Source organism: Strongylocentrotus purpuratus, unplaced genomic scaffold (assembly GCF_000002235.5).
Source record: "Strongylocentrotus purpuratus isolate Spur 01 unplaced genomic scaffold, Spur_5.0 spur5_scaffold_3, whole genome shotgun sequence".
In the NCBI taxonomy this organism is placed as follows: domain Eukaryota; kingdom Metazoa; phylum Echinodermata; class Echinoidea; order Camarodonta; family Strongylocentrotidae; genus Strongylocentrotus; species Strongylocentrotus purpuratus.
This window is the reverse complement of record NW_022145609.1, coordinates 37,652,380-37,676,128: the sequence shown is the minus strand read 5'-3', so window position 1 is coordinate 37,676,128 and position 23,749 is coordinate 37,652,380. Positions and strand designations below refer to the sequence as shown.

At 39.0% G+C, this 23,749-nt stretch overlaps 1 protein-coding gene across 3 annotated transcripts; it reads left to right on the top strand.

Moving 5' to 3' along the window:
* The first annotated feature begins 892 nt into the window (after positions 1-892).
* On the top strand, positions 893-23,622 carry LOC105439146 (peroxidasin homolog). 3 transcript variants are annotated; one of them, XM_030996500.1, is made up of 10 exons: positions 893-1,311; positions 6,112-6,382; positions 7,910-8,102; positions 8,553-8,657; positions 9,388-9,497; positions 10,379-10,555; positions 15,053-15,225; positions 19,038-19,164; positions 20,178-20,332; positions 23,173-23,622. In XM_030996500.1, the coding sequence occupies exons 1-10, from the start codon at positions 1,119-1,121 to the stop codon at positions 23,253-23,255; spliced, it is 1,587 nt and encodes a 528-aa protein (XP_030852360.1). In that variant the 5' UTR covers positions 893-1,118; the 3' UTR covers positions 23,256-23,622. The 3 variants fall into 3 exon arrangements, with proteins under 3 accessions (XP_030852360.1, XP_030852359.1, XP_030852358.1); XM_030996499.1 differs by having other exon boundaries at positions 23,152-23,622; XM_030996498.1 differs by having other exon boundaries at positions 894-1,311; positions 23,149-23,622.
* Positions 23,623-23,749: the final 127 nt, after the last annotated feature.

Here is a 23,749-nt window from a genome sequence, read left to right as displayed (position 1 = left end):
TTCTCGACTCTTAATCCCTTTTCTTCCCACTTCCTCTTCCCTTATTCTTTCTCTCTCTTTTTTTTTTTTTTTTTTTGGCCGGCGTTTGGGGGGGGGGGGGGGGAGACCGCCCCCTTCGCCCCCCCCCCCCTGGCTACGCGCCTGAATCGAAATTCGACACTTATTGCAAAGGAAATGGGAACTTGTCAAAGGAAAAGGGGTACGTGTCAAAATAAAAGGGGCATTTATCAGAGGTGGAAAGGGGAAGGGGCACTTAAAAAATTAATAGGGGCACTTGTCAAAGTAAAAGGGGCACTTTTCCTATGTAAAAAGGGGCACTCCTTACAATGTTAAAGGTGCACAAAACGCAGGATTAATTTTACCAAAAATAAAACCCAGATGGGAAAACAAAGTTTTTCATTTGATGGTTCGGCTCTTTGGAATAGTTTACCTAATTAAAAAAAAAATGCGCAATCAAATTCTTCTTCCAGGTTTTTTCCTTTGGCGTCATGATAATCTTAATCATTGAACTGGTCTATTGTGTTATTTTTTGTTTCTTTCTTTTGTTCGAAAATGTTGTAACTAAATTCAGTTTTTCTCGAATTGGATTGTATATGTTGTAAATTTTGTTTTTATCTTAGGTTTCCACGGAAAACATTATTTAACTACTGATGGAGCCACACTACTAAAAAAGGACAAATAAATAAATTAATTAATTAATAACATGTAAAAATTGGCACTTTTTGTGTACTTGAAAAAGTATGGGGGTACTGTGCTCCCTGCCCCCCTGCCTCCGGAGCGCCGCCTCTAAATTAGGGTCAAGTAAAATGTTGGGTCCGGGGTTATAGCCTAGAGTAAAAAAATTAATTTACTCTATCTGTGAGAAAGCCCAGCAATTGTCACAGGGGCACACGTCGCGTACGTACAACGATGCAACCATTGACTGTCTTACATCTGGATCGAACACTCCCTGAATCTTGAAGAGCCCGATAAATTATATACGAGGATGATTATTAAACAAATGAACCTTAATTGTTGTTTCTTTGGCAGGAGAATGCGAGGAATGCCCAGCTGTAGAGTCAAAGTACTCCTGCTGCTCCATTTCAGTTTTCGAGAAAGACGTTCTGTACCAAGGCAAAATGGTTTGCATGGACTTGCCCCGTACCATTGGGGTACCGGCGCATGGCTGCAGCGGCTTCGAGGAGGAGGAGTCCACCACTAAGGAGCTAGAGGAGCCCATAGTTCGTGAACAACTTAACGATATTACCGCGTATATCGACGCATCCGGGGTGTATGGGTCTTCTGAGGAACGGCTTGAGAAGGTTCGTGACGGTACGTATTAATAGGTCGCAAAGCCAGCTCGATCGCGCCAACGAGACCGACATTAGACCAAACAAATTATTCCAGAGAGCCCAGTAGTGAATATCCGATTTACATACATGGGTAATGGGTTAATTATTAACCTGTGCGTATACAAAAATGCATACCTCTACGTCTATCGATACCCCACTTTGGTAGATGTCCGTTTAAAAGTTGTAACCTGAGTGGCTTTGAATTATATTTCATCTAGTAATTCTGCCTATGATACCCACTGGTGTACTAATGGGAGGAGGGGGGGGGGGGGAACGTGGGTCAGTTGCTCCCTCCAATAAATGTCAAACGTGTTTTTTCTAATGCAATTCCATTAATTTACAAATTTTGCTGGAATGACATGATTTGCCAGGGGGGGGGGGGGTTTAATTTTTTGTAAATTATACTTTTTTAAAGCGTTGTTGGAAAATGGCTAATTCCCAAATTTTTAGTCAGGTACAAAAAACTAAAGTGGCCCTCTTTACACTTTTTAAATTTTAAGTAGGTGCCCATTCCATATTCTTATATGTGCCTCTTACTCTTCAGATAAGTGCCCCTTTTTATCTTTGATGAGTACCCCTTCTCACCTCTGATAAGTTACCCCCTTTTTTCTTTCTAATAAGTCCCAATTTTCCTTCTGATAAATGTCACCCCCCCCCCTTCTCATCTATGCCCTATTCACAATTCTAATAAATGCTCTATTAAAATATCATAGGTGCCCCTTTTCCTACGACAAGTGCCAATGTTTTCTTTGTAAAAAGTGCCCCTTTCATATCCCACAAGTGCTCCTATTCATCCCCGGTGAATGGCCCTTTTTAGGGAACAAGAAGTGCCCCTTGCCACCATGCACCGATAAGTGCCCATTCACCTCTAATTACCTCTTTTTCAAATCTGAGAGGTGTCCCTTATATTTTGACAAGTGCCTCTTTTTATCATTACAAGTGTCCCTATTCATCTCCAATGAGTGCCCCTGTTATTTCAACACGTGCCCCCTTATCCTTCTTAATTATTGCCATATTCCCTCTGATAATTGTCCCTAATTCTTCTTTGTAATAAGTGCCCCTTTTCCATTCTCATTTTCATCTTTGGTAAGCACTGGCATACTGGTGGGGGGGGGGGGCGCTTGCTCCCTCAATAAAATTAAACCGTGACTTATTTTCAATTCCATACCAGTGATTTATAAATGTTCGTGATATCACATGATTTTCATTTTTCAACAAAATGTGTGTTTCTGTTGCAATCTGACACATTCCCAAATAGCCAGGAAGAGCATATGTTTTTTATAGTCACTAATGGGCCTTAGTGTCCACTAACAGTAACACTTGTAGAAAATTCCTTTCCAGCAGCTACTGCGACAAGCACTGCCAGGAGATAACATGCTACCCACCACTCGGGCTGTGCATGCACAGATTTGCGAACGAACGTTCCATAGGTACCCGGTACAGCATGTAACATTGCAAGTGTACCGTTAAGTGGCCCAGTGGGGTATTAATTTTTTTTCTTCATCAAAATTGAGATTGTTATCTTAAAATGATCCATGGATTTTAAGCTTTAAGAAAATACATACATTGTGGGGTTGGGGTAGCTATTGAATGGACAAATTAAGGAATTTGTTATCAATGTTGTCAATTTTCTGGGCCGAAAGTGATCATTTTCTGGCTTAGATTGGAGATTTTTAATTGTAATTTTCATAAATAGTCCCCCCCCCCCGACAGCAAAAAAATAATAATAATAATTACAATAATAATATTAATAATAGACACTGTCCAACTGTCCATAAATTCCTGGTCATCCCTACCCTACCTTTGATTATTTTTTATTTTTTCCTGAAGCAAAATATACTTTAAATAAAAGGATACTTGAATTATTTGTGTGTAACATGATACATTATATTCACAGTGCACGGGACATTTTGGAGGGGTTATTTTGGGGTACATATTTTCATAATTATGTTTCCGAGTTGATGAAGAAAAAAATTCTCTGTTGGTAGAATAGTTACATGCTTTAATTTTAGTACATGTCGTCAAGTCAAAATTTCCTACTTAGGTATGCCCCAGATTGCACATTTTCAAGTCGAAAAATGCAAAAGCTCCCTACCGTGGGAGGGGGGACACTTCCTCCCTCCGCTCGGTCGCAAAGATTGTGCCCCCCAAATTTTTTTTGTGCTCATTACCAGGGGCGGCGACGCAGTGGCGTAAAGAGCAAAAACGTTGGGGGGGGGGGGGCAGGAAAAAAAATATATGCATCATCACCACTACTCTTGCATGTAACATGCAGTTCTGCAGTCCCTGCAGAACCAATGTTGGGGAATGGGATAAAGTAATAAAGTATTAACGATCAGGTAGAGCAAAGCGAGCGAAGCATGTGGAGCGTAAAGTGGCGTGGAGTCCAGGAGTAAAACCCCAGCAGGGGTCAAGGGGCGGAGCCCCCTGAAGCTTAGGAACTAAGGCATTTAATAACGGTCAGATGAGCATCCCGGGGCAGAGCCCCTGGAAGCTCAGGAGTTTTAGGCATTTAATTCCGGTCAGATGAGATATATTTTGTTACCTTACTTGTGACGCTCATGGCCTGCAGGTCCCTAATTGGAATGGGGTCCAGGGGGCAGAGCCCCCAGAAGCTTAGGGGTTTTAGGCATTAAATTATTATCAGATGAGTATCCAGGGGAGGCATTAGGGCCCTTCTTGGGGTCCAGGGGGCAGAGCCCCCGGAAGCTCAGGGGTTTTAGGCATTCAATTACGGTCAGATGAGCATCCAGGCCAAGGGTCTGCTTTAGGGCCCTAATGGGGTCCAGGGGGCAGAGCCCCCAGAAGCTCAGGGAAAAATCGTGCCATTTCAACAACATTTGTAAATCATTGGTATCAAATTAGAAAATATACACCACGTTTGATTTTTTTTTTTTTTTTTGGGGGGGGGGTAACTGCACCTGACCCCCCAATCAGTATGCCAGCGCAAGGGAGCATAGCTAACGAGAGGGGTGAAGGTGACGAAAGTGACTACCCCCATGTTTTTTAAGTTTTGCTGTTTTAACAAATTACATTCCTTAATTATCTAAGCTATAGTATAAAAACAAGCAATATACCCTTTTTTCATAGTTTTCTACAATAATTACTTATTCATTGTGAAAGATATTATGCGATGGAGTGTAGCTACCGCATCTTTTTGCATCTTTATTCGTCGAAATGCTGCACTCTTGGGCTCTTGGGGGGGACGGACGATTCCCCCTAAAAAAATTGAGGGGGGGGGGGAGCCACTGATATCTTTTACTGATGACACCTTTAATTTTTCATAACTCTGCTGCCACGGATGACTGAGCAGCAGCCTTTAAAGGCATCGTTTGACAATGTTAAATCTGAGATGCATTGCCCTACGTGTTATCAGTGTCTGTGATATGGTGTAATATTGAAGCCCTAAAAAAATTGTGCTTCAAAATGATCAAGAATGCCTCAAAAAAAAATCTTTGAGTGACTGGTTTTACCATACTTGTTTTTCCCAATAGACTGTATTATAAAAAACATTAGGAAAATGCAAAATTTGGTTTTGATTTCCAATCATAAATATCTTGATAATCACACAGGCGATCGGCTTGTAAAAGTCATGGGGTTCCTGACTGACCTAAAGGTTATAATTATCATTGCAGCATGAGCTAATTAAATCCAGGATTTTGATTCAGAATCTGAGACGAAGTTACCGGATCCCTTTAAAAAGTTTGGACTGAAAGAATGAATATGGGTCAAATTCTCTTATTATACGCACATAACTATTATACACAATTTTATTTCAGTCTGAAACCAATTTGTGACTTTATTCACATTGATTTTGTGCATTTGAATAACAGGCGCGTAGCCAGGGGGTGGTGGGGGCAGTCGCCCCCCAAAGAAAACACCGGCCAAAAAAAGAAGAGAGAGAAAGAGAAGAAAAAAGTGAGACGACGTAGGAAGAAAAAGGGAAAAGGAGTCGAGAACAATACAACAAATGGTCGTCTTTCTCAAATAATTTAATGAAACGTCAAAGCTTCCGCGCTTTACATGGAAAGAAAGTGCGGAAAGGGGGAAACTAGGTTCAAATTAAGGATTAAGAGTCGAGAACAATACAACGAATCGTCTTCTTTCTATAATAATTTAATGAAAAATCAAAGCTTCGCGCGAGGGGGGGGGGGGAACAGAATTCTGACAAGGATTAAGAGTCGAGAAAGGTACATCGAATCGTCTTCTTTCTCTAATAATACGTCAAATCTTGCGAGCTATGCGCAGGAGGGGCGGACTGAACATAGACAAGGATTATGAGTCGAGAAGGTACAACGAATCGTCTTCTTTCAAAGCTTCCCACCCACCCCCCTAGGGAGAGCGCTTTGTGTGCTCTTTAAGTGATTTGCACGCTTTGCGTGCTCTCTACCGCCCCCCGAAAATAAATCCTAGCTACGCGCTTGTTGAATAGGAAAGGTGACAATGTCAACTCAAACTCAGGAAAAGGTTCATTTACAGTTATGTGTATAAACAAAGAATTGCATATTCTCTTTGTGTATATTCTGTTTTAATGTGTGATCTCTTTTTCTTTTTCTTTTTCGTTCTACCCTTTTTCCTTTTGCCCTTATTTTAGTTCCCCTTTTCTCAATTTAGACTGGTAAATTTGGTCTCTTTGATACTGTTAACATGTATGATTGCATGTATTTTGTTTTAATGTATAATATTGTAATGATCTATCGTTTTATATGAAGATGGAAATAAATGAACAAATGAAATGAGTTATGATTAAATCACCAATATATTTTTTCTCATCTTTTAGCTAAATCCTCACGTTTGGCAACCCATCAGCTAGGCGATGCAAACCTGCTCCCGTTTCTGCCACTGGAGCAGGACGAGGACCACCACGAATGCCGCGGCACACAGGGCGGAACGTTGAAATGTGGGTTCGCTGGCGACTTGAGGGCCGCAGAACAGCCCACACTCACCGCGCTCCACACCGTCTTCGTCCGTCTGCATAACAACATCGTGAGTGAGCTTCAGCTCATAAACGGTCACTGGGACGAGGAGCGACTATTCAGCGAGACAAGAAAGTAAGCACTGCTGCTTTTGTTCTTGGTGTTGTTGATGCGATAGTTTGTTACGGTGCTTAATTTTACGCCGGATTCATATTCATGGAATATGATGTTAATAGTTTGATTTTTTTAGCTAAATTGTATTGTATGATGTTGTCCGTTTTGTAGTATTTTCTGGCCAGCCCGGTAGATAATAATTTGATAGTCCCTTATTGTGGAAATCCGCTCTTTTAAAAGTCTGAATAGGGATAATGCACCTAATTCTAAACTCGACTTTAGCAGTCCATTTAGGAGTTACATGTTGTAAATCAATTCCAAAGCTATATCAGAATTCGCCCACAGTCATGAAGTAGTAACTCCTTGTGAGTGGATTCCACTAGCTTGAGCGTTAATTTTCACTTCAAAAGAAGAGTGGATTTACAATATACTGTCCATCTTGTAGAGAATAGACCGAACTAATCCAGAATTAGCGCATGTCCAAAATGATCCCTAATGATACTGACAGATATTTCAATAGTAGCTATGGTTGCAGATAATGCTTGAACATGAACATTTTCAACAGGGCTTATATGAACGGAGGTTATGCCTGGTGCTTAATACAGTTAATAAGACATAATAAAGTTGGCTTGCTGACCTTCTCCGTGCTGACCATTGCGGCCGTTGGTCCATCGGCGTAGTGCTATCTGATGCACGACTGCAATTGTTGACGCACCATTTCAGAAAGACATCGTTCAAAATAATTACAAAACTGCATAACAACATAGTTTAATTCAACTCAAAGTAACATTCTTTCATTTCCTTTATTAATAAAATACTGAAGTATAAATATGTTCATACGCAATGACATAAGCAATGTAACAATCATATCAACAATTTTAAGGCACAAAAACGGCGTATATCCAAAAATAATAGGCTAGCATCAGACACACCTTAGAACAGTAGACTATGAACATAAGAACAGAAACAATGCAATAGTGTTTTTTAGCCTATTGCATGCTGGAGCTGACGAGTAGGCCTACTCTATTCAGCCTATGAGAGAAACAGGATTCAGGAGTCATTGGGTGAATAACCTGTGTACTATATTAGCAGAGGTATTAACGCACTTGAAATGACGCATGGTGTTGAACGAGCATGAAAAAATGGACAATTCTTCTTCTCGCCAATGATCTTTACGTCATAGGGGACGTACTACGTAACTCCCTCTTCCAATCTCTCATCACTTACTTCAAATAAGGTGCATGCAGACCCTTTACATTCAAGAAAATTCCTTTTGACCCCCCATCATTATTTTGGCATTTTGTCTGTACCTGCATTAAGGTATATTTATAATAATATTTACCTGCTAAGAATTACATTAGTTTCTTTGATTTTTTTGTCTGTAATTTTTTTTTTTTTCATTTCTATTCACGTTACTGGTATGTTTTACTTATATTGCTTGTTATTTTCCATTATGGTAGGCCTACATTCTGCATAATTAAACACCTAATGTTGCCACGCACGATTGTTTGTAATATAAATGCCATTTTTAATTGAATTGTATTTCAGGATCGTTATTGGTGTGTGGCAGCATATTGTATACAACGAGTACATGCCAGCCCTTTTTGGTCCCGTAGCGACTGACCATTTCAAGCTCTCTATTAAGCCTGGTCGCAAGGAAGTCCCAGACTACAATGAGAATCTAAGTGCTACCATGAGCAACGTGTTCGCTTCAGCAGCCTACCGTTTGGGACATAGCCAGGTAACGAAACACCATTATAATCACTTTTTTTTCTTCTTTTAGAAATACGTGCTCTCTGTTATTCTACAGAGTGGGTGCATGTCATCCAAATTTGATGTAGAACAGTAATTCAGAGCATGCGCCAGTACTTCAACAAACACTGTTTATTTCTACTTACTACCTCTGCGATATCATTCTTACATGATGCGTCAGAGACCGCGACAGAGGCCGACGCCTCCTTCCACGTCAGTCAATGACGCATCAAGTGGGACGGGGATAAAAACAAAATTCTGTAAGTGTGCTTTTAATTCCTTGTGCATTAGATTCCGGTGGAGCGTGAGATCTGTGATAACGACCACCGTCAGATACCGGGTCAATCACCGACGCAGTGATGCTTCAAAAAATGTGGTCAGCAAATGAGGAAGTGGGAATAATTGAATGTAATTACTCTTTTTTATCCTTGCACTTTAGATTCCGAGCGAGCTTGAGATCCGTGATAATAAGCACTTCTCTCAGACCGCCGTTCCCCTCCATCACGCCTTCTTTAACGCCTCTGCTATGCACGATGCAGCAAATGTAAGACTACTTGGAGTTTGGGATATGATTAGGGGGAGATCTGTTTTGATTTGATTTCATTTGATTTCTTCTCATTCGTAAAGCAATTGAACAAAGCATGAGAACATATTTGACATTGTTTTGATATAATGAATTTCGTGCCCGGATATCATGGCAAGATAATTGTAGCTGTGAAAGCTAAAGAGACAGTAGACTGATTGATTGATTGATTGATTTATTTGGGTATGAGAAGTAGGCAGTAAAGGAAACCATCAATATTACACATCGGAAGATTGACAAATAAATTAATTATTTCAAAGCTTGTGAATATCTCACATCACAATTACATTTCAATATTAGACACGATATATAATTATGTAGGGAATAGGTATGTTGTCATAATTCAATATTTATTGATTCCATTCAATCATAAATATATACATTAAAAATAAATAATATACTGGACAATAACAAAACAATACAACAGGAAACAAATATCTATCTATATAAAATAAACATATGTTATAAGTGAAGAAGGAATACAAAATTGAATTTCTTGTTATCACATAAAATAATATACAGGGGTTAAGTACTTGTAATAAATAACATTTGAATTTCCTTTTAAATCCATTAAAATTTCTAGTTTGACATATTTCCTGAGGAAGTGTATTCCAGACAAGAGGTGCAGTATGTTTAAAAGAAAATGACACAAAATTATAATCACGATTACATGTTAATTTTGCCCTCTCAGAATGGGATGAATGGATTTGTTCTTGGAAACATCGCTCAGAAATTGAACAAGGTTGACCGCCATGTTACTGCAGCAGATCAGGGCCATCTCTTTGAGGAGGAGGAAGACGGGTGAGTCAATCTTGATATTGTACATGAGGCATCATTTGCCTGACGTAAAGGAATGCGTCAAATGACTGGACATGTGCGACAGTTGATGCACTGTGTGATTGTGATATTGTAGAGAAAGTGATTGCAACATGAATAGTGCAAAGATTGCTTTTAATTTCTTGTGGATCCACACTTTGTTTTATACAGTCTTGATTAGTGCAGGTGATTACGCAATCGAAATGACGTTTAATGTGTAATGGCATATCTTGTATCACATACCGCACAAGGGATGAAATTCGCTTCTCACTGCTGGCCAGTATAGCGAAAAATATTGACCAGCGAGACACGGCATAATTCTACTAATAACAGACATTTTCTGTTAAAGTATCTGTTTTGAATTGAAACCTGAAATGGTATATCTTGTATCACATACCGCACAAGGGATGAAATTTGCTTCTGACTGCTGGGCAGTATAGCGAAAAAATATTGACTGGCGAGACACGGCATAATTCTACTAATAACAGACATGATTTGTTAAAGTATCTCTTTTGAATTGATACCTGAAATGCGGTAAATAAAACAAATATTGACTGCTTATTTCCCTAGTCACAGTTTCAAAAAATCTAGCTCCTTGGTGATCTCGAGACGGCACCATGCCCCTCGACTTCGTTGTGGGTCAAAGTACAGCTTCAAGATCACGTTGGGCAATAGCTTTAACCGTACCCCTCAAATCAGTCAATATTTATATAGTATTACTTGGATGATACTTGTAAGCTCGATGTGTGACGCAAGGCTTGAACATGAAGTGCCACCAACTAAGGGGTACCAGCAAAAATATTCATTTGTTATGTTTTACTGCCTCAAAAGAAGATAAAAACCCTGTATACCTCGTTTATTTTTAGATTCGGTTTGGATCTCCTTGCCATGAATATTCAGCGTGGACGCGAGCATGGCATCCCTGCTTACGTGGAGTACCGTGAGATTTGCACACCTCAGCAACCAAAGATAAAATCTTGGGACGACCTCAAAGGAGTGTTCCAGGATGATGGTCTCCTTGACGAACTCAAGGAGGTCTACGGGTAAGTTAAGCCCCTCTCCCACACAATCAAACATCAAAACAATCAAACAACAACAATCAAAGAAACAGACAAACAATGAAAAACATTGTGTACCAATGAATGGAACTCTCATCAGCATCAATGCTGTTCTTCCTGAAGGCCATGCAACAAGTCACCCAAGCAATTGTCAGGTTCCTATTTACACCTGGATGGAGAGTGGCAAATGTGGATAAATATCCTGCCAAAGGACAGTAGTGCCGGGCTGTGATTCAAGTCCACAAACTTTGGACTGATAGTCAGGCGGGTGTTTCCTTTAACCCTTTGCCTACGGGCACCGGGTGCTCTGTGTACAAAGTTTATGGGAATATCAGAATCTGGAAGGGAACGGGTTCAAAATGCAGATAAAACCCTGTCTTCTTTGGGGCAATATTTGTCTGTCTGTGGCGTTATCCAGGAGAGGATTGGAGCTGGCATATACCCCTGTTTAATAGGCCGGCACCCCCCCAAACAAAGTTTGACGGTCTATTTGCCATGGGGGTGGGGGTGCTTCCTTTGATAATGCAAATACAACCCTTCATGGCTATCTTTCACTGTGGCGTATCCAGCGTAGGATTGGACCAGGCTTTATTGGACCCCGACCCCCTAAAAATGAAATTAAAACAAAGTTACAGTGGCCTTTACGTCGTCCGGGAACAATTGCTTCAGATTGCGTCAAAGATTTAGGGTTAGGTTTCCAATAATTAAGGTTTTACGTTCTAGGTTTGGGGTTTGGGTTAGGTGTAATGTATGATATGTGGCTAAGGGGCAATCCAACCCTTGTAATAAGTTCATTTGTATGAAAGCAGAAAATCAGATAGACAGTATGAAATATATCGGACCAATAATAATTACAAGACCCCTAAGTCAAGCAATTCTCAAATTGGCAAGTTGGTCGGTATATGTAGTTGTGGATAGCTATCTTGTATCGTGTACAAAAATATTATTAATTTCTGTGTTTCTCCTAAATGCCTACTCCCTTGGGGGTGATACTCAAAATATATCATGGAAAGCACATTACCGTAGGCCTTCTAAAGAGAAAAGACCCTTCTCAGTCATACATTTTTGATAAATTGAAAATGTTGTCATTTTGTGTGGCTGAACAAATGGGAAATTTGTCTGCCACTACATCACAGAGACATTACGGATTCAGCCAATTTGATGAGCTTTCATAATATTCTTTTTTTGTCCGATTTCATTCAAACTTTCACCAGTCTACTTTTCTGCCTTCAACAAGATTAGTTTGCTATCAAGGCTGAATTGCCTTTTAAAGTTGGGAATTCTGTTGGTCTAGGAAAATGCCCTCGGAGCTAGTGTCATACAATTAGGGCTATCTGTCACTAGCAATCTAGCATATCCTGGGCTGTAGCCATGCCAGTGCCACCCCCCCCCCCTTCCCCCACTGGTAAGCCATTGTCTTTGACTCCAAGCCAGGAGCATAATGTCCCTGGGGCATCATGTTGCATACCCTAAAATGGTAATATAAAGTCAACGACTTCAGTGAGAGCAACTCTAGGGTAATTTTGATATCCTATTCTTTATCCCCAAGAAATTATTTCCAGGGCCTCGTCTTATAAAAAGAGTTTTGATTGATTTGAATCAATCTCAAGTCCTCTAATCAATCACAAGTTTGCATTCCCCTATTTCTTATTTACATAGTTGTGATTGATATCGATAGCAAATAACTTGCGATTAATATCAACTTTTTATAAGATGATGTACTAATAACATAATAATCAATATTGATAAATAATAATTGGGTCCTATCTACCCAGCCCCAGGATAGCCTCATCAGCATTATTATGATCTTCCTGTGGCCCCTGCAATTATTATTACCCCAGCATTGCCAGATACCTTCCAACCATGTAAGTCCAACAGCAATGTGGGAGTAACACTTGAACCATCTGTGAACTTATGTCTTCATGTCAACCTTCTCAGCAGAAGCATCAAGTACCACCTACGTACCTTTAATTTGGAGGATGAGGCGGTTTATCAATAAGTCAACATTCCGCGCTGCGGCAAGGGCTCTTGTCCTTTTCAGACTAGTCTACTGCAACAGTCTCTTCAGTGTTCTCAGCCAGAGGGACCTTGATCGCCTTTAGAGACTACAAAACTCAGCGGCAAGGCTTGTCTTTTCTGCTCCTCTTCGGACTCACATACAACCTCTTCGACTTGAACTCCATTGGCTCCCTGTACGACAGAGAATAGCTTTTAAGATCCTACTAATGGTCTCTCAACAACCGATGTCCCCCGTACATAGCTGACTGCTTGGTTCGTCGTCCTCGAGACAAATGCTCCGCAAAAAGCGACAATTGCTCTGCAACAGTTGCTCTGCCGACAGTTGCTCCACAGACAATTGCTCCGCCGACGTAGTGGGAGTGCCCCGTAAAAGACAAATGCTCCCTTTTGCAGCGAAAAAAAAGATAGGAAGAAATGAAAAGAAAAGGAAAAGAAAACATGGAAAATAAAAGGTCAAGAAAAGAAAAGGCTAAAGACAAGGGAAAAGGGACACAAAACAGAATATAGGAAGATTTAAATTTCATATTCTTGCATTGGCCTAAAACTTTGTGTCGGGACGGTGTCTGTATATTTAATGAGGGTAAATCCTGCGGGGTGTCACGACACGTCAGGGAAAATGAGAAATAAAATGTATGAAATATAGGCCTACATGTACGTGCTCGTGAAATAATCATCGATTAATAAAAGGGGTGGTAGGCAGGCAGAAAAAGGGAATAATAATATTACCTTAAATTATATTGTGCCTAAGAAAGAAAAAAATCACTATTTGTTGAAAGAAGGTCGACTCAAGGTTGAGAAAAGTTAATATATTATTTAAAAGCTTCTTCACCTGATCCCCCCCCCAAAAAAAAGGATTACGTCTTTTACAAAGGTTTATCACGTTTTTTTCCATCAGTGTCTTTTGATCGGGGAAATAAAACACATCCCCATTCTCAAAATTTGTGCTACGGCCCTGAATAACAACAACAAAACAAATGACAAAAACAAAAAAACAAAAATAACCCATGAAAGAAATATTGTCGGCGGAGCAAATATCGGCGGAGCAATTGTTGGCGGAGCAATTGTCGGCGGAGCAAATGTCGGCGAAGCAAAATGTCGGCGGAGCAAATGTCGCGGAGCAAATGTCGGGTTACCATCCACGAGTCCGAAATACCCGCTCATCATCATCCATCTGGCTCACTCAGTGTCTCTCTAAGAAAAATGCAGGTGAATGGTCTTTTCCATTGGTTGCTGCAAAATTGTGAAACCAGCTACCTACTGCTGTGCAGATGGCCTCATCTGTTGACCAGTTCAAGAAACTACTCAAGTCACATCTATTCTGCTAGAAATTACTTTATTACCAGCCTACATATACTTTGCTGATCTCTGAGAAGTGTCTAACTTTTCTTTTTAAGTGGCCCAAACATTGTGGAGCGTGTGCATGCAGCACTTTGTAACTGCAAGGAAAAGGCGCTATATCAAATATCTTTTGGATGGGATTAGATTGGATCGGATTAGATTGGATTGGATTAGATTGGATCGGATACCCATTTTGATACTCCTGGGTCAAGAGGGATAGATGTGGGCAAAACACCAAATATGTATGCGCTGTGCAAAGATCGAAGCTGGGACCTCTCGCGTGTGATGGACTAGGCTATCAAAACTGCCTTAACCCTATTTCAGACCAGGTTTTTACTGGGGGACAAGTGAAGTGTACAGAATACTATGGTAATTTCAATTTTTTGCATACATACATAATTCATACATTTGCATATTTATGGTAATTTATGCAAATAAGGTCATAAAATTCACATTTCTACCCATATATTATTCATATTTAAGCATTTTTTTTCACTACATATATTCGTTAGACCATTTGGAATAATAATAAAACAACAAAAATTGGAAGAGCCAGGTTATTCCATATGTAATCTCTTGTTTTGATAATTTCTTTTGTATTTCATTGTTTTTTTAACTTATGTATTTCATTTATTTTTTTTTTAAATATCATTTTTTACTACAAGTATGTTTACCCCAAAGCAAACACCTAAACTTTATACAAGACCAAATAACCAATGTTTTATCTCTTTTTAGGAAAAATGATATTTCCATATGTTTTGTACACAAATCACAAAAATGAGCAATTTTCGGGCTGACATGCAAATTAGACAATAGGTCATGTGACTTTGTAACTATATGTCTGATTTTCAACAAAAAATTGATTTTAAAAAAGTCAAGAAAGGAAAACTTTATATCTGCCGCGGTTCTGGAGGGAGGTCTAATCCCTCCTGGCAAACAGTGCAGAGGGGCTTTAATTTTCTCTGAAATAAAACATCAAACGATGACATATGTACACAATAAGAGCATACAACAATGATGATGATAATACTTCCAATTTAAAAAAGAAGAAAAGCATCCATGCAATGCTTGGGGTTAGCCCAACAGAAATATAAATCTCTTATATTTTTCCCTTATTATTTTCAGGGAAGATGGAGTGCGTGAAATTGACGCGTTCATCGGCTTCACGAACGAGAAGCACATGCCTGGAGGTCGAATTGGCCACACCCTCGGTTGTCTGCTCGGTGACCAGTTCAAGCGACTTCGTCTTGGGGATCGTTTCTGGTACGAACGGAATGCACCGGAGGGTTTCACAGACAGTAAGAGAAACATTGTGCAATTTATTTTATTCATTTATTTTATTCTTTCATGTAATTATTTTCTCAATAATTATGAGTTCTTCATACAGGTCAGTCTCTTCATTACATAAAACCTGCTTTGCAAGAGAGCCTTGAATTACATAATACAATTAAAATTAAATGTTTTAACAAAATTATTTAAAAAAACATTAAAATATCAAAAAACGTAATAAACCAAAACAAGAGCAATATACATGTAGATTGATATTAAAGGGAAATAAATATATGATAATTTTTGTATCACGATACACAATTCAGCTGAAATAAACTTATTAGAGATAAAATGTCACAGTTGAGCAGTGGTTCGTGATCAGTTTCCATTCCGTTTCACATCAGTATTTCAGCATATCATGTGTGGCAATAAATAACTATAAGTCATAGTCATATATAACCATTGGTGCCTTTGGGAATAATAATTAGTCGAAATAAATAATATACAAAGACAGTAAGTACACAGTCTACCGTAAAAATTTGATACGAATGCAAACACAGTGATTTAACTATATGAAACCGTGGCAAATACATTTTTACGTTAAAGGTACTATGTCCCATTTGCAGGCCAAAAAAATGAATAAGTTAACTTCCAACTGCATTTGAAAGATAATACTAATTTAGAACTTCCCTAAAAAAGGTGGGGCTTGAAAATGTCTTCAAGTGGGAAAATAACGACTATTAGTTGTCAAATCGACTTTAGGACTATAGAGCCCAAAAGTAATAGTCTTGATTTTCAGACAATTGTACCAAATGGTCATAAGTTTTATGCTGTGCAAAGATTCAATCAGTTTAATCTTGGCCATCACGAGAAGTGGGTTATTGATGTAGACAAATGCTCATGTACCTTTACAACTCTTTTCATGTATGTTATTAATATTACCAAAGAAGAAAAAAGCCAGTCAGTCACTCAATAGTGTCTGACAGTGAAGTCTAGCAAGTAAACGGGTTTCCTTGCATAATTTGAATAAGAGGACACTGCTAACGTTTAAACACAAATAGGACATACATGACATATTCATAATTCCTGCAAAGTTCTACAGAATTTGAGGTTGGCTGCAAAAGGGACATAGTACCTTTAAGAGGTATATTGACTGCCGCTGATGTTGTCATGTTGGCGTTGTGAAGTGGAAGAGGAGGGTTTTTATTTCTTCACTCTCTCTCGCTCTCCATGCTTTCTTATATCCCTTTCCCCCTCTCTCTATATATACTTCAATCTCCCTCTCTCACTCTGTCTCTCTCCCCCTCTCTCTCTTTCCCTTCCTTCTCTCTCTTGATTTGATCTTATCCTTTGGAAATGTCCTCCATAGCCTTTTTATTAAAATAAAAGCCCTTGATCTCTCATTATGTGACATACATAATCGAACAATAATGGCGTCAACATCAGATTTTCATAATCTCAAACAAAAATAGACTTTTCTTTACAAATATTAAAATTCCTATGTCTGGAAATGCGCTCGCTGCAATTTTGCCCAATATCAATGACAAAATATTATTAACAACCCTGCATATAAACTAATTGAATTTGAAATCTGGTTTGGGAAACAAATATAGTCGACTTACAGTGACAACTTCATTGCCGACTGTAATGAAGGGTTCCTTTTTATGCCTCCATTACGAAGTAGCTGGAGGCATTATGTTTTCTGGTTGTCCGTCCGTCCGTCTGATCTGTACCGTCTGTACCGTCCGTACGTCCGTACGTCCCGTTCTCGTGATCGCGTTATCTGAAGAACCAATTGATGGATTCCTGCCAAACTTTGGTCATGTATGTATCTTGCAGAGCCAATGAACTGATTAGATTTTGGGGTCACGAGGTCAAAGGTCAAAGGTCACAGGGCTCATTATGTATGCAAAAATAGCTTGTGATCGCATTATCATTAGAACAGATTGATGGATTCCTGCCAAACTTAGATCATGTATGCATCTTGCAGAGCCAATGAACTGAGTAGATTCTTTGGTCATGAGGTCAAAGGTCAAAGGTCAAAGGTCATGGGCTCATTATGTATGCAAAAATAGCTTGTGAACACATTCTCATTAGAACTGACAGATGGATTACTATTTAACTCGGGACATCTTGCAGAGCCAATGAACTGATCAGTTGCTGTTAGGGTCGTGAGGTCAAAGATCAAAGGGTCATACATGTATACCGGTATGAGAAATTGCTTGTAAACACAATATTCTGAGAACCTGTTAATGGATTACAATTGAACTTGAATTTGAAAAATTTCTTCTGTTTTGGTTTGTAAATTGCTCTATGACGGAGGCATCATTTCGACTGCGCGCAGTCGAAGTTCCATCTAGTTTATTTCTTTTTAGATGGAACATTCAGACTGATATACTGATATATTTTGCTAAACCAAAAGGGATAGGAAAAATACTTTTTGTCTATACTTGTTATTATATTATTTTTGTTACCGGGATTACCAAAATAGTACTAACATACAGCTAAATATGAGAAAAGTATTTTGCAATGCATTGGATATCATTAACTTTGCCCAAAACTGTGCATTATAGGTAAATACATTCACTAATGCAGCATTAAACTTACTTAATTTCAATTAGAACTTTAAAACAACGAAGGGGAACTCTTGGGGTTCATTTTCCCTACCCTACTCAAATGAATCTTGGTATTTCCCATCGTTTTCATTTTGAGTGCTTACAATGCTGCTTATCGTAAGATAGAAACATATTTTGATAATTTTCAACTGTTTACATTGTGTGTTTTCAATGTAGCGATTCAGTTGCCAATCATATTAATTGAGTTTACATTGCTGGGTGGTGGAATTGCTGCGTAAAAGTGTCAATATATCCAAGTGATTGAATGCTACAGTTACTTTTAAAGTAATAGATAACCCTGTTGAAAAGTACATGGATTATTATAATAATATGTAAGGCAGGGATACAATATAGTGATACAGCAAACTTAGCAATGCAAACGTTCCATTGAAGTAAGAACGGACCTATAACTATTTGCATCATTATCTTGATTAGCGTTACACATCGTGTGCATAGGGTATTACGCCTGTTGCATCATTTCGATAGTGCTATTACCTGCACTAATCAAGTGTGTGAATTAATTCGAGAAGGTGCTTACACTGTCCATTTCCCATTCACTTTTTGTACTATATTACTCTTGCATGGCGCTTCAAGAAGTCGCAGTAGTCGCTGATGCGGTGTGCAATGGGCACTATGTGTACTTAGGTTTTTACAGACGTGTATCAATTAGAAATTTTTATTTACATATGAGGACCGATCTTTAACGTCACCATCTGAAAGACTTAACCCAGTTTCGAACCGGGGTTGCCTGAGCCAGTTTGTACATGAACACAGACGGAGATGACTAAGTGAACGTGCCGCTAGACAAAATCACATCTCCTTTTCACGCTCACTATAATAACTTTCACTGAGGTGCTTTACCAGTTCACCAACCTAAGTGCCATACAGTCGTTACCCTGGCCGGTCAGTGGATTCAATGATGATCCAGCCAGACGTAGTTACGATCCAGCGTGCACATGTGTGTGTGCGTAATTGGGTTTTGACAGACATGTATCAATCAGATATGATTGTTTATGTCTGGGGACCCACGTTTAACGTCACCATCCGAAAGACGTGACTCAGTTTCGAGCCTGCGTCCTTGGCTGAATCAGTTTGTGTTAGCTGGATTACAGGTGCACGCCACAACACCCCGTTAATCCATGTTAATCCATGTTGATCTAATCATTCATTTATACACAAATTACATCCATTGTCTAATATAACTCTGTTTTTCCTTCCAATGACAGGTCAGTTGGATGCTATCAAAGGCACGTCACTGTCTCGTGTTCTTTGCGACACCCTGGACGATAGCGAGAATCTCTCCATCCAACCATATCCCCTGCACACCCCGACATATGACACAAAGAAGTTCAAGTAAGTCTCTATATCCACTGGCATAAATCCTGGGGGGGGGGGACAACGCCCTCACCCACTTTTGAGGGGGGGGGCGGCCTTAACAGAAAATGATATCCCCACTTTTCAATGAAAATATAGTTTTATAATCAGTAAGGGTAACAAGGTTAAATATGATAAGTGAATTAGCTTTGCACGTGGGGGGATTATTACTTTTGAAAGCTTCTTTCTTGTCCTCGCTACGTCATCATGTAGGGTTCCAGCTACCCTGGAAATACGAGAAAAACCTGGAAAAAGAGTTCCCTTTTGTCCCGTTAGAGTACAGCCGGGGGATAAGGAGAAATGTCACTCACATCACGGAAAAGCATAGATTATCATTGGTCCCCAAAGGAAGCAGTCAGTCGCTTCTGTGCAAACAGCTAGTGTATCCACTGAATACGTGACGTGCATGGCGCCCTTCCAATGTGTAACATATGCCTCCTACAGTGAATCAGGGAATTGTATTTTCCCACATTATGTATTCATGAACTTTGCTAGGCTTAGCTATCAAATGACCCTGCACATATGTGTTCCAATGTTTCCTTTTATTAGCCAGGAGTTACTTGTTACTTGTTACTTGTAGAGATAATCCCGATGGCAGCTATCATACAGCTAAACTGGGATGTCCGTGCAACGTGCTGGCATAGTGACAGTGCATGAAGTAATTCAAAACAGTGAATGATGTCTATTATTTACAATAAAACGGTGGACGTGCAAGTAAAAACCAAGACGTGGAGTCTACAGTAGCTTGGACCCAACAGGAGGAGGCAACGCTCTGATGATGGGTAGAGCAGCCTCCTGGAAGATGGTCACTGTTGGAGATATTACCGCAGCAGCTGATAGGTGGTTCCACGTCTTCGGGAAAAGAAGGAGGGGAGGGGAATTAGAGAGGAGGAGGAGAGGAAGAAGATGAATAAAAAATAAGAAGGACTCCATTTGATAATCATTACCTAATGAATATTCAAGCATGTTGATTTTCTTTATCAAACTTTCAGGAATGATAAACCATGGGCACAGTTCAGCATGGAGAATCCCTTCCCTGAGTTTAAAACCCTGACGTTGCCCAACTTTTCCAACCACCGTGTTCCATGCTCTGACGAATCTGAGATTCCCAAATTGAACCTCAACCCCTGGAAGGATGGCAGTGAAGGTGGGTCACTAGAATCAGTGTCTGCCAGTTCCGCAGCCTCCGATGAACCCAATTTATTGGACCGGTCTTCCGGATCCTCTGATGAGTCCGATGAATCTGATTTATCTGACCGCTCTTCCGGTTCCATTGACGAATCTAATTCATCAGACCCGAGATCCAGTGGATCCGAATCCAGTTTCGGCCATTATGGTTTTTACTTGTACATGCTATATGAATGGAGGCTGGGATTTTGTTCAAAGTCTGAATTTCTCATTGACTCTTTGTTATTAGGTGATCTAGCTGCCCCATAGTGTAGCAAACCTTCTAATAAGTGTAGTGTTTCAACATTCTCTTCCTCTCTATCTCTCGATCTTGCGATCTCACGACCACCCAACTTTCTCCCTCTTCGCTTTGCTTTCATCGACATTAAACATGTGACCACAAGTCTTCTGGTTAGGATTACTGCTCCTTTTACTCGTTATCCTTATCACCGACCAACCCAAGCCGCCGTCAAAACATGATACATGTACTTGGCTGGACGTAAATCTAAACATGCAGTCAAGCCTTTTGGTCTCGTGGTCAGATTCGGTGAATGCCTCTTGGTTCTTACTAGTCTCCATCAATACTATATCTGTCTTACAATTCTCATCTGCACATTTTCTCCTTGCGATTCTCGACCATCCACATCATTTTTCTAGCTGCTATGTACAATTCGTATAATAAACAATAAACAATCAGAGCTTGAACTTAATGGACAGTGTTATTTTGATATTTGTTCGTCCCCTAGCTGTCATTAAAGGGAACCAAAACCTTCATACTAAGTTACTTTTATTGTAAAGTTTAAGATATTTGAAAAATATCAGTGAAAATTTGAACAAAATGGGGCATGGAATAAGGAAGTTAGAGCTTTTTTAAATGACTAGTCACTAGAGGGCGGTATTCAATTCGATGACATCATCTGTGGACAACACTCCATGCCTTTTGTACATAAAATTTCATGTTTTTCCTTCTTTCTTGTGATTGAAATAATCTACTCCCCTGAAAGCAATTAGATATAGAATGAAAAATTATATTCTACTTCACATGTTATGAAGTCGGATCAAGAACACAAATAAATACAAAGAAAACAAAAAAATTGTGAAATTTTATGTACAAAAGGCATATGGAGAGTTGTCCACAAATGATGTCATCAAATTGAATACCGCCCTCTAGTGACTAGTCATTTTAAAAAGCTCTAACTTCCTTATTCCTTGCCCGATTTTGTTCAAATCTTTTAAACTTTACAATAAAAGTAACTTAGTATGAAGGTTTTGGTTCCCTTTAATTCAATTGTAACAGGGTTGTACCGAACAATAGCCAGCACAATGTATCTACATCCTTGATTAATACATTAGCTTTTACATGGACATGTTATATATGAGTGGAGGGTAAGACCAAATCTCCCATTGAGTTTCTACATGTGTTAATGTCTCGATCAAAGCGGCAGATCACCCAATTCGTCTCTGTGACGAATTTCATGTCTAGGTGTAATAAGCTTTGCCGTTTTGCACTTTTGTTTATGTACTTCGTATAACTGTAGTCGGTCTATGTCATGTACTGTTGGATTTGGGGGAGTGGGAAGGGGACAACCACTCAGTGTTTCATTTTCAAACCCAGGTTGTATAGATACACCCCGACAAAAACGAATGAAAGAACATCTCTTCCTTTTTAGTTTGTTTTGTTTTGTTTGTTGTTTTTGCTCTTTTTGTCAGATAAGTGTGTTTATTGTGCCCTCCCCTTTTACAAAATTCCTGGATCTGCCCCTGTCATTGTGTGGGAAAGTTAAAAGGAACTCTAGAAGTAAGCCACTGGGTTGTATGTCTAGTCACTATGGTTGCACATGGGTTCAATGTTGTTTTTGTTATTGCTGTTGATCTTCTAAATAGATTGATTCATAGACTAATCCAGAATTGTTCAGGGGGGGGGGGCTAGCGGCCCCTTTGAAGAAATATGATAACAAATAAATGAATGAATGAATAAACAAGTATATAAATAAATAAATTAATTAATTAATTAATAAATAAAAGAGTGAATAAGTATAAGTAAATGAATAATCAACAATCAAATAAATAGATTAATAGATGAAATTTAAAAAATGGGAGTAAAACTACTCCTGTCTGCCCCCACCTCTCGTTGAGCTAACCGGAGAGTTTCTCGTTGAGCTAACCGGAGAGTTTAGAGAGATTTTTTTTTCTCTTCATCATTTTCTTCTTCTGGAATGAATGGTTATCTTTTGAAAAATAATAGTCTGGCCTATTTGTCTGTGCCGATCCTGGATTCAACATTGATTTTATCAGATGATATCACACAGTAGCATATTCAGACTTATTATCTCAGCTTAATGTGATCCAATCGACTAGGAAGTCTACTTTTCAAGGATCTGGTTGGTTCACAGTGAGGTTAGCGCGCCCCCAAATATGATTTATTTATGAAAGAAAGGGGCAATCTTATAATTATTTACCTTAATAATTTCCCACCCTAGTAATAACACTACTATTATATAAAAAGAGAAGTGTTTATTTTTGGTTTTTTGCATCTGAAATCTTGGGGTGCAAGTTGCTCCCTTACCACTCCTTCACATATGCTAGAAATGTCACCTCGAGGTTTATACTTCGTAAATGATTTTACTATAATTTCAACATTTAATCATATTTTTTATATATATACTTAATAATGTAGGCAAACAGGGCAATTAGGGAAAGCAGTTTACTCATTGAAAATACTACCCTTTGTTTCACTACAAATAAACAAATACACTAATTTTTCTTTTCTCCCCTTTTTTCCTTCTTTTCAAACAGTAGAGCCAGTACCAGTAGATGTAGAGCCAGTACCGGTAGATGTAGCCCCACTGCCGGTTCTTAAAGAGTCGATCGCCTCCCTAGATGACGGAAGGACTCTTGCCTAGGAATAGTTTAATTCCAATGATGTCATCGTTATATCACCACTTAATTGGGCCAAATAAAAGTAATTTTGTTTCTTGTCCTCTCCCTCCCTTTTTTGGTTGGGGGGGGGGGGGGTACCGCTTTAATTTTTCATGTAATTTGTTTTGTTCCAAAATTAAATGAATAACTATCTGAGGATATTTAGACAAAGGGGTTAACAAAACATCAGTAATATAATGAAAATGCACCCAGTTTGTAGCGTCTAAAATGCATGTATAAACAAAATTAGAATTAACAAGATTTGTGTTGAAATAGACCTACTAGCATTTCTATGTGCTGACAAATATCAGTCAAATAACATTGAGTTCCCTGTTCCTCATTTTCGCTATTAAAAAAAATTCTGGACAAGAAACTAGGTATAATTCTTACTTGGCCTTAAGCTTATATATTTAACTATTTGTGTATTTATTCATTCATTCATTCATTCATTTCATTTGGTGGCATATGAACCGGATTA

Bases quoted from the DNA above. Each gene is read 5' to 3' on its own strand.
- LOC105439146 (XM_030996498.1), top strand. From the start codon at position 1,119: ATGGTTTGCATGGACTTGCCCCGTACCATTGGGGTACCGGCGCATGGC. The intron at 10,556-15,052 runs GTAAGTTAAGCC...TATTATTTTCAG, and splicing joins GAACTCAAGGAGGTCTACGG to GGAAGATGGAGTGCGTGAAA. The intron at 15,226-19,037 runs GTAAGAGAAACA...TTCCAATGACAG, and splicing joins ACCGGAGGGTTTCACAGACA to GTCAGTTGGATGCTATCAAA.